The sequence below is a fragment of the Parasteatoda tepidariorum genome, chromosome 1 (genome assembly GCF_982258835.1).
Source record: "Parasteatoda tepidariorum strain Cologne lab strain chromosome 1, Ptep-v5.0, whole genome shotgun sequence".
Classification (NCBI taxonomy): domain Eukaryota; kingdom Metazoa; phylum Arthropoda; class Arachnida; order Araneae; family Theridiidae; genus Parasteatoda; species Parasteatoda tepidariorum.
The window spans coordinates 100610391-100626141 of record NC_141755.1 but is presented as its reverse complement, the minus strand read 5'-3'; the positions used below and the strand labels follow the sequence as shown (position 1 = coordinate 100626141).

Below are 15751 nucleotides of genomic sequence, written 5' to 3'. Positions count from 1 at the left end.
CGATTTTGAAAAAAATATAAATATTAGTAAAAGAAAACAATATTGTGCCGTCTTCAGAAACTCATATTGGTCCAATCCAGTCCATTAGGCAAAAAAGGCATCGATTAAAAAAAAAAAAAATGGGTAACCAGAGATCTCAACAATGCAGTCACAAATGCAAGAGTGATAAAAAAAAAATCTGGCTAACATAAGCACTATTAAAAATTCAGCACAGGATCAAAATAAAAAAAAAAGCAGACGATAATTTTAGAATTTCATAGAATTGGGTATAATATGAAAAAAACACAACTACTTCCACTTCGAAAATTTTACTAGGAATAACATTAACCTTTTAGTTTAATTGGGTATACTATAGCCTACGTCACAGGTTGTGTTATTCCTACTAAATTTAACCCATGAACGGCATTTTCTGCGAAGCCTAACTTCAAGCCACAAATAAACAAACGAAGTGTTTGATCGTTTAAATAGCTGCTCGCCAGATTTTATTGCATTATAAAGAAAAGTAATTGATATTCGATTTTTGATTAATAATTGATTTATGTGGATAGGGGCATTCATATGGATAGTGGCATAGAATTTAGCATTGCGTCATGGTAAATGTTATTCCTACTAAGTGGAAGTAGTTGTGTTTTTTTTATATTATACCCAACTAATAAACTGAGAAAATGCTGTTTACTAGTTAAATTTAGTAGGAATAACACGACCTGAGACGTAGGTTATAGTATACCCAATTGATTGTCATGCAGACTGAGTTTTTTACTTTTTGGTTTCCCCAGCGTGAATTTTTAAAGATTTTTCATATTAAAAATTTAAAGTATATGTATGTTCTTTTTTAATAGGCTAACTCAATTATAATTGCTGTTTCTGTGGCGATTTTAATAATAGGCTATTTAATTTTAATACAGAAGTATGTGTGGGTAACCGGATTCTAAAAAAATATTGACCCAATAGTTTAGTTAGGAAAAGCGATCGACAGTTTTGTTAATTGTTTGGTAAATTAATATTTTTTTCCCACTTTTTGAGCATAGTGCTATATCTCTGAAAGTCCTTTTAGTGAACTGAAAAAGACTTTGGGCACAGTTATAAAATTCCTTTATCCAAAGATAACTACAATTTAAAAGAAAAGAAAGAGAGAAACAATTTTGTAAAAAAAATATTTTATTTAATTAAGGGTCGAAAGCCTTTTGAACTGTAGGATATACAAATTTTTAGTTCATTTTAAAGACAAGATCTTCTACGACAAAATCCAAAATATGAACGAAATCTGTCGAGTTTTTTGTTCCCTTGATAAATTAAAAGTTTAAAAGCAAGATTTTTTTGTTGAAATTTTAGTTCTCAGAAACAATGTCACTTTTCTATGTTGAAATATCCCTCTTAGCAAAATAACTTGGGCCCTCATTGGACAAATATTCATGAATCTTGGCTCAATAAGGGTTTAAAGAGTCCATTATTTTCCGATAATGGCCCAATATAGAATTGTCCGATCCACCCAATATTTTACAGCCACTTTACAACCAATATCGGCCGGATATATAGATCTTTCAGATTCACCAGATATTTTAGATTCATTATTCAGCCAATATAAGCCCTATATTGGCAGATATTTGCCCAATATAGGAGCAATATTAAAACATCGAGACATCCCAATATTGGTCCCTTGGTGATACATGTACTAGCCATATTGAGCCGAACTGGGGCTAGTGTAAAATTAGTGCTAAAGATTTTTCATGAGCACTAGGGTCATTTGAGTTGTTTTTGTATTCATGAAAATATTTATATTTTTCGATCTAAAAGAACAGATTGAAATCTATATAAATATTGGAAGCCAGCTTTTTTTAGACACCATGGAGATCAGGTATAGTTCGTTCACCAGGAGTTGGCACTTGGCTCCACCTCCTCGGACGAATAGTTCATTCAGCGCGGGAGTAAAAAGAGAAACATCTCCGCTCTTGAAATTGAGACAACCCTTAATGCGCGCCAAACACAAAAGTGAATTTTTTTTCCAGTCACTTACTTCGCTTTATCATCTGCTATTATACATTTCGTTTCTCTAGATAGTTAAATATATTTTAAATTTAAAAACTGCTATTTTCCCAGCAAAATGTCTCAAAAAGGACAAATTATTCACTCAAAAGAGAGAAATATCATAAAAAAATGGAGCGAAATATCATAAAATTTATGAAATATTTAAAGTTAAAAAAATTCAGATGAAGTTTGCGAAATAGATATTTTGCCATACGATCGTCAAATAGCAACCTTGTTCAGGATTGCTCACCACCTTTTCCCGAAAATAGCGAAATAGTATCGTCGCATACCACGTGATTAAGGCGGAGCCAAGTGCCAACTCCTGGTGAACGAGCTATAACTGAGATTTTCCTACACCCGTAGTCAATTTTTAACCATGAAATTCTATAATTCTGTTTGTACTATCCATTTTATCTTTGCAAGCCGGCTCGCATTTTTTTTTTAGTATTTCGTTGGTAGCGCATGTTCCATCAGGTGCAGAAATGACATTAGAACAGATCTTTACGCCTTAAATTTTCCTCAAATAGATTTCGAAAATTTTATAACGTTCTAATCAGAATAACATGTAAAAGAAAAGAAAAAAAAAGAGTTACGGAAAGTTGTTATGTAGAGGTAGATCCGTACTAAATGGAACTAAAAAATCATTTTTAAAGCACATATGATTCGGTGATACATCATTAAGAGGACCTCTTATCATTAAAAAGCAAAGCATCCGGCACGTTGTAGAATGATGAGTCGACGACACGACAGGGAGTTAAAAAGATATCATTTCTTGAAAGTGCGTAGCTAATTGTGTAAATCTGAATTTTATTCTCTTCTTTCCTGTCGATCTTAGGGGTACGGGAAGCAGTACTACATCTCATTCCCATTTTCAATGCAATTAAGATAATCCCGCAGAACAAATGATCAAATGACTGAATAAAGCGGGACAAAATATTGAGAAACGTTCCTTGCTCGAAAGCGTATGATATTGATTAACGATAAAGTCAAAGGTTTTCTTTGAAAATCATCCTTGATCTTTTACCGTTATGAGATATTAAAGATTGCTCCGCATCACTTTCGTAACATGGGGTGGATTTTCATTCGGATGGGCATGGGAAGGATGATATCGAGTTTTCGAATTTTTTTCTGTTACGGGTGAGTGCACTTCAAAAAAGAGAAAACCTTAGCTCAACATCTTGTTTCTTTTTTAAAGAATGTTCTTCACTAAAAAAAATCGATTATTCGTTTAGTGTTCACTTTTTTTTTAGCTATAAAGTAAACTGGTCAGAAGTTTTCTTCAAATTGTTCTCGTATTTATTGTGATGATATGAAGTTTACGTGATATTTTTTTTCCGAATCTTTTCTTTCCAGTGGAACAACTGCCGTGCTGAAATTTCAGAACTGACTTGGAACTATATGAATATTTTGAGATAAAGTAATCACCTAATTCTTCATTCTTATTGTACATGACCCTATGTTATTTTAAGTAATACGATTGCCAATATGAGGTGATGGGCAACTCGGAATTGGGAAAAGATCTTATCCTTTTTCTCGTCTCTTCTAATAAAGTGTTTTAGTACCATAAAGTGATATTACTTTAAGGTTAATAATAGCTATGTTCTGGTTGAAGATTAAGGTAATAATTATCTGTTCTTGATTTAATTTTTGCGCTGTTCACCTATTTTCTGCTTGCGTCTAAAAAAACTTCAAAAGTGTTTTTCATAAAAAATACTGTATAATTAAATTGTATTTCGTATAGCGGGTAGAACGCACTAGCTGAAACAAAACTTTACCGAGTGATCTCATTTTAAACTGAATCTTCAAAATTACATTTTTAACAGGAGCACTTAGGTTTATTTTACTAAATAGACTATTTTTCTTTCGTTTCAATTATTTCCTAAAGATTTTTTTTCGGGAAATTTTATGTTTTTACAAAAAGTGCAGAATTAAAGTTTCTTGAATACTTTTACACCTATTATCACAAAAACTCGTTAAGTTGTATTAAATGACTTTTTTTTTTAGAATTCAGATTTCTTTCATTATCTAGTTAAAAAGAATTTTCCCCAAAATATGTTTATTTTTTTGACTTTCAGCTCAACCTAACCTATCAAAGAAAATTAAAATTAATGAACGATAGCTGTCATACCTTATATTAAATTACTAATATATATACATATATATATATATATATTGTTACGAAAATGTTAATTAGCAGTAATATTAATGATGAGCAAACTGCTTGAAAATTTGACATATTATTCTTAAGAAATAAATTTAAATATTTTACGACTGTCAAATAATTTTCGCTTTCACATCGTATTATGTTAGAGGTAGCGCTCAAAAGTTTGGAATAACTGGCGTTTCTAGACATACTAAATGCCGTCATTATGCGACAAAGTTTAAATTTTAAACAGCCGTTCGAAATAGTTACAAATCATTTTATACGGTAAATTACGTTTCAATTAAGAATTGCTTTTATTTCGTCTTTTTCTGACGTATCTCCGACATTAAAAAATAATAATTCTAACAATTCGTCTTTTCATCCTAACGGAGAAAATTTATTTATTATGAAAAAATTATATTATTTAATTGTGGAAAAAAGTTTTTCTACTTATCCTATTTATTTATGAAAAATTTGAAAACGTTAATTTAAAATAGTGAGGATATTTAATGGGTTTTTTCGTTTTAAACTAAAAAGAGCTTAGTTATGCTATAATTAAATTTTAATTTTTAGAAAAGTCGTGCGGTAACTATAAACATTTTTAATTCGTGTATTTCATTTTAATAATTAAAGAATTTATACCAGAATTTCGAACCAGGCATCAACTGTAGGAAGCAAATTGTATAAAATACTGTGCGCCGTATAAAAAATATAAATCCCTTAAAATACTTTGAATTAATGATCGAATTATCACTTGCGAACATGTAATCTAAATGATTCAATGACATAAAATTTAATACTCTAACTTATTAATTAACGAAGATCATGTTTTAAAGAACAAAATCGCACACAAAGAATACTCTTTATCTGAACAAACGTACCTTCGTTCAAATGGATTCAATCATTTGATCTTAAAAATAGGAAGGGAGTAACAACAATCTGGAAAACGTAGTTCCTGTAGCTTTGTCAGAAGAGTAGTCAAAATTTTGGCTGTTTTGTTGTAAATCTAACTTTTTGCGTAAATCTAACTTTTTTCATGGGAAGGGAGTAACAACAATCTGGAAAACGTGATTCCTGTAGTTTTGTCAGAAGAGTAGTCAAAATTTTGACACTTTTGCTGTTAATCTAACTTTTTTCATGGGAAGGGGGTAACATCCATCGGGAAAACGTGATTCCTGAATCTAACTTTTTTCATGGGAAGGGAGTAACAACAATCTGGAAAACGTGATTCCTGTAGCTTTGTCAGAAGAGTAGTCAAAATTTTGACTCTTTTGTTGTTAATCTAACTTTTTTCATGGGAAGGGGCCATCTGGAAAAAGGTGATTCCTGTAGCTTTGTCAGAAGAGTAGTCAAAATTTTGACTCTTTTTGCGTAAATCTAACTTTTTTCATGGGAAGGGAGTAACAACAATCTGGAAAACGTGATTCCTGTAGTTTTGTCAGAAGAGTAGTCAAAATTTTGACACTTTTGCTGTTAATCTAACTTTTTTCATGGGAAGGGGGTAACATCCATCTGGAAAAAGGTGATTCCTGTAGCTTTGTCAGAAGAGTAGTCAAAATTTTGGCTCTTTGTTGTAAATATTATTTCTCGCGCATTTCATATTATATCATATTTTATCATATCTAGCAACAACAAAAAAAATTGATGATTAATGAGAGTGGACTAAGATGATATTATGCAAAATGCTATTTTTTAAGAGTATCTCTTATTATTTCTTTTTAAAAACGATTGAAAACTTATTAGTGAGTTGAGTTACTTGAATATTTATATAATTTCAGACTATGCAATCCCGTAAGACAAAAACCAAACTTGAGCAGAATCTGTGCTAAACAGTTTCTAGGTGGTAAAATGTTTAAATGCGTCGCTTTTGTTGATGATATTTTCGTTGTGTTATTCTTATGGAAATTTACATTTTATTTTTTCAAAGCTCTTTTCTTCCACTATTAGGGCGTTTTGTAAATCAAAATGCTTTTAACAAATCAGCACCTGCCAGTAAATTATTAAAAACGATTTTTCTCTCTTTTTACGATTTTAATAATGCTGAATATATAGAACATATTCAGCATCGTTTGCATAGAATATACAAAAGTACGAGTCTTACAACCAAAAGTAAAGACGAAACATTTGAGATTTCAAGGATTTACATTTCACTTATTCTAATAATTCTTTTCAGTGAATTTACATATGTAATGCCGGCCAAAAAAATACATGTCAGATAAATCTTCCTGTGCATTCTCTCCCCCCCCCCATGCTATGCTTTCCAAACCAAAAGATCATAAAATGGGTTTTGGATTTTAACATAGGCTTTTCAAACTTTTCTCTCCAGAAAAGCCATGATTGTCGTTTGCTTCTGCTCTCTTCGCTTCGTGATTCATCACGTGACTATCGGTGGTTTTTAACATCAAGAGTCCATCCATCACCCTGATGTCCCTTTCTTTAAGACGCCTTTCTGCATCTCTTCGGTAGCATTTCTGCCTTTCTTTTCTTATTCTTCCATCCAATGCCCAAACATATGTTTCACACAAAACAGATCAATATTTACTATTCCCATGCGTTTATTTATTTTAAAATTTCTACCTTCAGCGACATGTTTTAATCCTAATTCATATAAATTATTAGAGAATTAGGCTTAAGTCCTTGACATTTTGTGGCTTAACGATACGTCTTTTTCAAACAAAGAGTATTAGTATGAGATTGTAAGACTTAAATACTGAAACTTTTATGGTTTAAACGCATGTTTAGATCTATTTTCTACAAAAAGGAAGAATATTAAGCCTAAATCTTTGAACTTTTGTGGCTTAACGATATGTTTAATTCTATTTCATACAAAAAGTATTAAAATATCAGGCTTAAACCCAGAAACCTTTATGGCTTAAACGCACGCTTAGTTCTATTTTTTGTAAAAGGAAGAATATTAAGCTTAAATCCTTGAATTTTTGTGGCTTAACTATATGTTTAATTCTATTTCATACAAAAGGTATTAGTATGAGAATGTAAGACTTAAACCCTGACATCCTTATCGCTTAAAAGCATGTATAATTCTATTCTCTATGCGGTTACGCATGCTTGCAAAGGTTACGTAATCATACGTAACCTTACATTCTCATACGTTACAAAGGTTACGTATGAGAATGTAAGGCCTAAACTTTGAAACCTTTATGGCTTAAACGCATGTTTAGTTCTACTTTCTACAAAAGGAAAAATACTAAGCTTAAATCCTTGAACTTTCGGGGCTTACCGATATGTTTAATTCTATTTTAAGCAAAATGTATTAGTATAAGAATATAAGGCTTAAACCCTGAAGCCTTCCTGACTTGAACGCATGTTTTGTTCTATTTTCTACAAAAAGGAAGAATATTAAGCTTAAATCCTTGAAATTTTTTGGCATAGCGACATGTTTAATTATATTTCATACAAAAGGTATTAAAATATTAGGCTTAAACCCTGGAATTTTTTGTATTTCTGGCATGCATCCTTAGTTACGTTAGGTGTACAGTTAAAATTGTGCTTGTTTTACTTTTATATTATCTGCATTTGACCCAGCATCCAATATATTCCTCATCATTTGGTACAATTTTAACACTTAAAAATTTGTTTTTCTTTATATGCTTTTAAAAAGCGATTGCCTATGCAAAAATCGATTTTGGATTTATCCTCGTTTGTCGGAGTTTTACATTACATTGAAAAACAAGTAACACTTTGGGCAGTTCGATGGTATTTAAACATCGTATTATTTATGTCAAGTAGATTTTTTTATGACCAAAATGTAAAGAAACTCACTACAATAATATCCTACAAGATAAAAGTGTGCTAAAATTTATCATTTTATGTAATAATTAAACTAAAAAGGTTTATTAAGTTTAATTGAGTAATTTTTTTTAAAAAAAAAGAGTTATTTTATTGCAATTGTACGTTTACTTACTACTGAGATACAGATTCCAAAGTAAAAACAAACATTTTTGCCATTATTTAAAGCTTTGTTCTTGGGAAATAATAGCAGTGGATTCCTACAATCAGTGGTCGGAAGTAGTGAAACTACTGTAGTCACTACTTTTTTTCGTAGTTTGTAGTGTAGCATGTTACTTTTTTTTAAAAAGTAGTGAGATACAAAAAAGTACTTTGTAGCGATTCCTGGTACCTACTTTTTACGTTAGTTCAGTATATGAACAGGGTTGTAACACAACTAATTATTCGAATTTGATGGGTACAAATCTTCCGGGGTCTGTCAAAGGACGCAATTTAAAATGCCCCCTATGACTGTGAGTTAACAAGAATTGCGCATTTTGACTTACGTGCAACTAATATTTAAGTTAGCCATTATGAATAATAGATAATCTATCTCTTTGGTCATACTTTCACATTTGAACGTACACTCGTAAAACATAGATGATATTTCAAATGAAGGAAACATATTTTCGATGCACTTAATTTCTTAGAGGAAATAAAAGAGCATTAAACACCTAACGAAATTACAAGTATTTTACAATTTCCTAGCATCTCTTAAATTAAATATTGGCTATCAAGAAGGGCATAAAAAATTGAACACAAAATGAAAGAATTCAAAAGATATGTTTTAGAATAACAAACTGGCTCATGCAAACATGAATCAATATTTCTAAATAGTTCTTTATGTTTAATATAAGCCAAATTGTTATTCAAAACCATTTTGAACATAATGTGTAGATTAATTTCTCCAGCAAAGTTCGGTTCCGTAAAATAGTGAAGCAGTCACTACAATTCCAAAGTAGTTTGTAGTTACTACATTAAAAAAAAGTAGTTGTTATAGTAAACTACAAAAATAATGTAGTTTTTCCGACCACTGCCTATAATCAATCAAGTTTGAATGAAATAAGTACATTGTTATCTTACGGAGATCGTTACACTTTTTTGATGAACTTATATGCTAATTATTACTGTAATAGAATAAGAAGGAAAGGATAACTTTCACGATCTTAAATGAATGCACGTCCTTAAAAACAGGAATTCATCAACGTCAGATTCAGAAAGAAAAGACAATTTCGGTACAGAGAAATTGAATATTTAGTCATACACATTTTCAACGGGATATCGCATTTTTAAATAATTTTTTTAAATTAAACTCATAGAGAGAATCTTTTAAATGATTTTAACACAGATGAAAAACTCTTTACCTTTAGAGAATAACGCGAAAATAAATCGTCTTTAATGATTATTTTTTGTTTTTATTATTTTCATTAGACAGGGATAGCCCTGGTTTTTAGGGCACTGGACTCACGTCCGGGAGAACGGGAGTTCGAATCCAGTAGACCGAAAACTCCCCGAGTAGTAAATGGTGAATGGGGCAGGTTAAATCTGTCGGGTCACAAAGTCCACCATGTTCCTATAGCAAATTATACCTCTGGGGGCACTGGATTGGAGACTGATCGTTCTCTGGTTCTCACAATTATTTGAAGTTGAATATCACTTTTTATGTTGCTGATATATCGCTCGAGGACGTCATTTTATTATTCCTTAATTTAATACCTCAATTCTCCGTTTTCTATATCAATCAAGTCTGATTTTTTGTTGATTCATTAATTTTTCAACTAGTCATAAGTATTAAATGCTTAACTTTAAATCGTTTTTCTTTTTAAATTTATTTAAATCCTTATTATGTAATGTAATTCCCAAATTAAAAATTTATCAAAAAAAAAAAAAATTTAAAGAAATATTTGCCAAAATGTAAAATATATATTATTAAATAGGGCAAAAAAGTGTTGCACATCTTTGATTAATATAAAAGGTTAAAACAATTTTTCGCTAATTTACAAGTTATATTTAAATTTTAATTTTGAAAAAGTAACGTTGTACGATGAAAATTGTTTAAATTAAAGTATTTCTTTAATCATAAAGTAATTTATTATTTTTTTTATATGTCATTCACTAGATTGAAAGTATTTGGAATAAATTTAAAAATAAATTTTAAGAATCTTTCAAAGCAGGAACACTGGTGTCCCTTTTATATATTTTTTGCTGACGCTCAAACTACAAGCAAAAATATATAATTTGGTATTTAAGTATAAAAAACAGTTTAATAGTTACTAAAATTCTGTTAGATTATCGGAATTGTATTTCAACTAAAATATAAATTCCAATAAAAGTAGTTTGAAAAAAAATTCATAACAAAATACAGAAAAAAATTTTAAAATATGTTTAACAAACATTCTGCGTCAAACAGAGAAAAGTTAGAATGAATAGGAAAAAAGGTAGGTACTTTATTTCGCACTAGAGCTGCACAATGGGCTATTGGCAACGGCTTAGAAACATCCCTGAGGATGATCCGAAGACATGCCATCCCAATTTTGATCCTCTGCAGAGGGAATGGATCCCCTGCTCTGGTAGTCCCACGACCTGCGCGAGAAGTCAAGCACTTTACGGTAGAAGAGTTTAACAAGGACCGATACCGTGGACCCTCGGTCTCTACGCATTCTGATAAAAATTGTCCCCCCCCCCGCTTACAGACCGCAGCCAGTGGTGCTTGACTTTGGCGTTCTACTGGGAACCATCTCTTTACGATCAGTCCACTGCGGGACAAATTGAAAGAAGGAATATAGGAAATTTCAATTAAATTCTTTATTTGTCTACAATAATTCCGATTTGATAAAAGTAATGATATGAATCAAACAACAAGAAGAATATTATACTATAACTACTAAATCAAATAGAAATCTGAATTTCTTATAAAGAGGATTTGAAATATTAATTCTCATGTGGATACAACAATATCCTCAAGAGATCCGACATCCAATATATTGGATAATTTTGATTTTATCTCTTAAAAGAAAAAAAATATTTTCACATTATTTTTCCTCTTTGCATGCCTTTACTATGAAATTGGATTTATTCTTGTTTGAAATTTTTAATTATACTATGAAATATTATAAGAAAGATTAAAAATTTGATTCCTTTGAAACTTTTAAATAGTTAGATGGCATAAAAATATCTTATTATTTGAGTCTAGTGGATTTTGTTCAAACCGTGAAGAAATACTGCAAAAATACAAAACAAATGTAAAAAATGCGAAAAAATTCAAATTTATTTCATTAACAAAAATGATTTTTTAAAAAAAATTAAAGTTTTATTAATCAAAAAGCAAAAAAATTTTATACCATTTTTGAATTTGCCTTCTTCTAACCTATCAATTAACAAGTAATATTAAAAGAAAGTTTTTTAAAGTCAATTCCTACAACAAAGAAAAATTTCATTTTAGTTACTTTTTATTAAATAATGATGATCAGAAACGAGAGAAGAAAAATCGCATCTAATTTTACTGCAGAATTGATAGCCATTTCTACGGCAATCGAAACTTACATCAATCTTGAACCTTCGGAGCAGCTTAGTGGTATCACCATCTTCAGCGACTGCAGGTCTGCCTTACAGGCACTCAGCAAAGGTACCTCAAGCCTAATCCTGAATATCATAGTAAACATCTTGTACAACTTCAGCGTCTCCGGAAATAATGCTTCTTGCAGTGGATTCCCGCCCATGTGAACCTAGAGTTCAATGAAATAGCTGATTCCTTGGCTAAAAATGCCAGAGATCTCAATCAAAATACAATCCCAACCACGTTGGCAGATGCAAATGCTTTTGCAAAATCAAGACTATTCACCCCTTTAAAAATCAAATAACTAATCTTGACATCGATAGGAAGACAGCCACTACTCTCATCAGACTAAGAACAAAACATCATAAAAACATGAAAATTTCTACAGATGGGACTAGAGAATATCAAAACTGTGGCAACTGTCTTATTGTGAAACTGACATCATATCATGTTTTTAACTGCCCTGCAGTCGCTGCGGGCCTTCACCTCTTAAACTACCCCTCAGAAGAGGATTTGTATTCATTTAATGCCATAGAAATAACAAAAACTATTCAAGCACACCATGAAATATGATTCAATAGAGGATACGACACCAACCAACCATTCAATAATGAAACATTCTTCTCTGAGTTCAATTCTAAATCTAAAACTAATGAATTAAATTTATTTACTGAATTAATATTTGAAAAAATTGTATTAACATCAAGTGTGTCCTCCACTGCAGGTTTAAAGAAATGCATTTGAACTTGAGTGGATAAATAAAAAGTATTTTATTAAAGATTGAAAATTTGAACAAGATATAGGGAGTGTATGAACTAATAGTAGGAATTAAAAAATCGCCTTTACCGATTTTATTTAGAGCTCGGGTATGCAAACAGGGTTTAATATAATATTCCCAAAATTAAAAGAATAATATAGAACGCGATAATAAAAACTGTCAGTTTTCATATTAATAAAACGTACAACTAGAATTGAAAAGTAAAAAGAATGACAAAAACTTCTGGGCCCATACACTGATGGAATTCCAATCTTTCGCTTTGCAACTTTTGAATAACATTTTAGGTAATCGATTCTTATAAAGTTTTATCCAAAGAATATTGGTATGTAGAATAAAAAAATAAGAAAGCATTTAAAGTATCCGAAGTTACTGACCATCCTGTTCAGGAATCAGACCAGGAATATTGTGCAATGATCCGTTTTTGTGAAAAATATACTCAAAATATTTTGTGAACTAAAACTGTATTGTATTGAATTACTTTAGACAGTCTCCTGTTTTTTCGAATGTAAAGTTGATATCCTGAGTTTTTTTTAAAAAGAAATTTTAAAAAAACAGTAAGTTAACTCATATACAAAATCATTTATCGATTGATGCTTTGCTCCTTTTTTTAAAGGAAATTTGAGATAGGCCTGTATTTAAAATAAAATATTTAAAAAAAAAAAACCTTTAAGAGAAAATAATCTTTTGAACGGTTTGTTAATGGACCCAAATTTCTTCCCTTAATACAAAATAGTTATTTAGTTTTAACATTAATCAGCGTATGGGCCTAATAGAAGACACGATTTCAAAATGTTCAGTTTTTATTTTTAGAACATTTAATAATTTTCATACAAAAATAGATTGAACAGAAATAAAGACGATCGTTGCCCAGATTGAATTAATGAAAGACTAATTGTTTAAATTTAAGATTTAGTCTCACAGAAGCTCTTCTAGAGTATGTTTACTCGATTAAATAAATTCCCAAAGAGGCATTTACTGTGAACTTTTCTTTAAATGTGATTCCAAAGAAAAACAAAATGTTTCATTACAAGTTTTATTTAGAAAGTTTTATTTAGAAGGTTTTATTTAGTTTTTTGTTAAAAGGCAATAAACATGCTGAGCATTCTTAATTATTCAATTTTTCTCACGATATGTAAATAATGTTTATTTTATTATATAAGTTTATTTTTAATGTGTGTATAAGTACATAATGAAAGGAAGAGTACTTCTCAGTTACGTTTAGAGCTGTTTGTGCTAGTATCTTGAAATTTGGTCGGAGGATGTAAACGATAGTTTTTATTCTAAAAAAATATCAGAAATTTTCATTTGTTTGCTCGAGAGGGACGTATAAAAATAAATTTTTAGCTTGGGTTAGCATTAAGCATTTCCAAAACGGCAAGCTCTTTTCCGATCAATTGTTTAAAAGATAACATTAAAAAGATAACTGTTTTCTAGCGAATAGTTTTGTAACGTCAAAATCGAGTTTCACTGGGAGTTTGTCGTTCGTTCTTTAGCAATTTCTTACCTTTAATAGTTTAAATCTTTGGCCACGTAAGCGTAGTTTATATATTTTTTTCTATAAATTGTATTTTTCACGGTTTTTCTTAATTTAAAAATAGAAAATTTCTCAGTACAGAAACCAAAAAATAGTTGCTTTTCAAATTTTTAACAGAAATTACTTATGTTTTTTAGTTTTAGTTAATCTATTTATTTTTTTGGAACAAATCCCATTTTTTTTTAAAATTGGCTTTTAATAATTATTTATTTATAATTATAATTTCCAATGTTTGATGAAAAAAAACTAATATTATAAATTTTATTTAGGTTTCAGATGTTTTTAGGTTGCAGACTCAAGTCAGCATAATTTAAAAAAAAGTTCTCGTCAAAGTCACTAGTGAGCTACAGAAGTACCTGGATGTTATTCATGACGAAACCTTATAACTAAAAGCACTCATACTATTTAAATAACAAGGAAAGTGTTTGCATTTAAAAGTACTTTCTTTTTCTGATTCTAAAAGTACTTTCGTTAAAGGAATACTTACCCAAATAAGTACTCGCTCCCGTCAGGACAAACAGCACTTTCAACGCATCTAGCATTGGCGAAAACGGGGTTTATTTCCCGGACAAAAGTATTCCTGATGACTTTTCACTGATTTCTTCACACAATCACTGAAACAACATTTATATCCATTCCACGAAAAAGCCCATCAAAAATTTCCAACAAAAAAATAAACAAAAAACAAAAACGAAACAAACCACCAAACGATTTTAAGCGGTCATCTTTTCGGGAAAACAAACATCATCTTGCAGAAGTGGGTTATAATTCTAGAGCAGCATTGGTGTAGCATTGACAAGAACAAAGTGTAGCAAACTTTCCTTCTTTTTTTTTTTTTTTACATCTTTTGGCACATTTTTATTTATTGAAAAACTTAAAACTGGCAACCCGAAACTTTTTGTTAACCTCTTTTGATCTTAAGGAAAAATGGATGAAGCTGTCATTTGTTGATAAATGTTGGCAACATATCCCACAGGAATTATCCAGGAGTATCCGACATGAGTGAATATGTATAAATCCAGGGAGAGAGTGGTGCGTGTGAGATCGTTGGAGGGACTGAGAAGAGGAGTTTAGGGGTACCCTTCACATCCCAAACAGGAGCGCTCCGGCGTTCCGGATCAATACGGGAAAAAGTGGTGAGGGGCACTGGATATTTTCAACGATGGCGCTCTTTTCGGATCATGTGATATTCTAACTCGGTGCATCCGGTGGACGGGGACAAAACTTCCTTCTATACATCCCACAAAAAAATAAAAAGTCTTTAAATTGAATGTGACATTTTTTAATGACATACTTTAATATAGGAAAACGAGTTTCTTTCTTTTTATTTATTTATTTATTTCGATCTGTATAAGATAAGAATTAAAAAGGTTAAAATTAAAAAAAAATTACAAAAAAAAAAAAAAAAAAAACTTTAAAGAATTATTTTTGCTGAAAATAAAAAGTTTTCTAAAAGTTTTCGTACGGACACGACGATTTGGGGATTAGTTCTAAAAAGAGACTATAAAATTAAAAGCAATTATTTTTATGTGTATAGTTGACATAAAAAAACAGTAACAGTTTCGGTTACAACTACATAATTGTTCCAAAATCCAAGCTTTTGCGTAAAGGCTGAATTTTATTTTATAAACGTCGGTGAACAGCCGACCCAATTTTAGGTTTACGACTACTAATATTCAACTCCGTAGCCTTATAATTTTGAACCCAATCCAGAAGACAAGGAAACTCCAGGATCAAGAATCAGTTGAAATTTTGCCTTGGTGGAGGACTTTTTGAGGGAACTAACCCGCATTTGCGTTACATGGAGAGGAAAACCTCCCACGATTAGTCTGACAGCAAGGGGAATCTAACCCATGATCCGTCTACTATTGAGGATATTTTACGTCAGCACTGCGGTTCGTGTGAGCCAGGGGCGGAACTCGCATCGAA

The 15751-nt window shown here is 30.8% G+C and overlaps 1 protein-coding gene across 3 annotated transcripts in view; it reads right to left on the bottom strand.

Moving 5' to 3' along the window:
* Positions 1–15751, bottom strand: part of CadN (neural cadherin) — a 532539-nt gene that overhangs the window by 187987 nt on the left and 328801 nt on the right. Inside the window, exon 1 of one of the 3 annotated variants that reach the window (XM_087149554.1) lies at positions 14310–14947. The exons of the other annotated variants lie outside the window; for them this stretch is intronic. Coding sequence (XP_087005680.1) covers positions 14310–14364 — 55 coding nt within the window. The 5' untranslated portion in view covers positions 14365–14947. Of the gene's footprint in view, positions 1–14309; positions 14948–15751 lie in introns of those variants that run through there. 3 annotated transcript variants of the gene reach the window in all.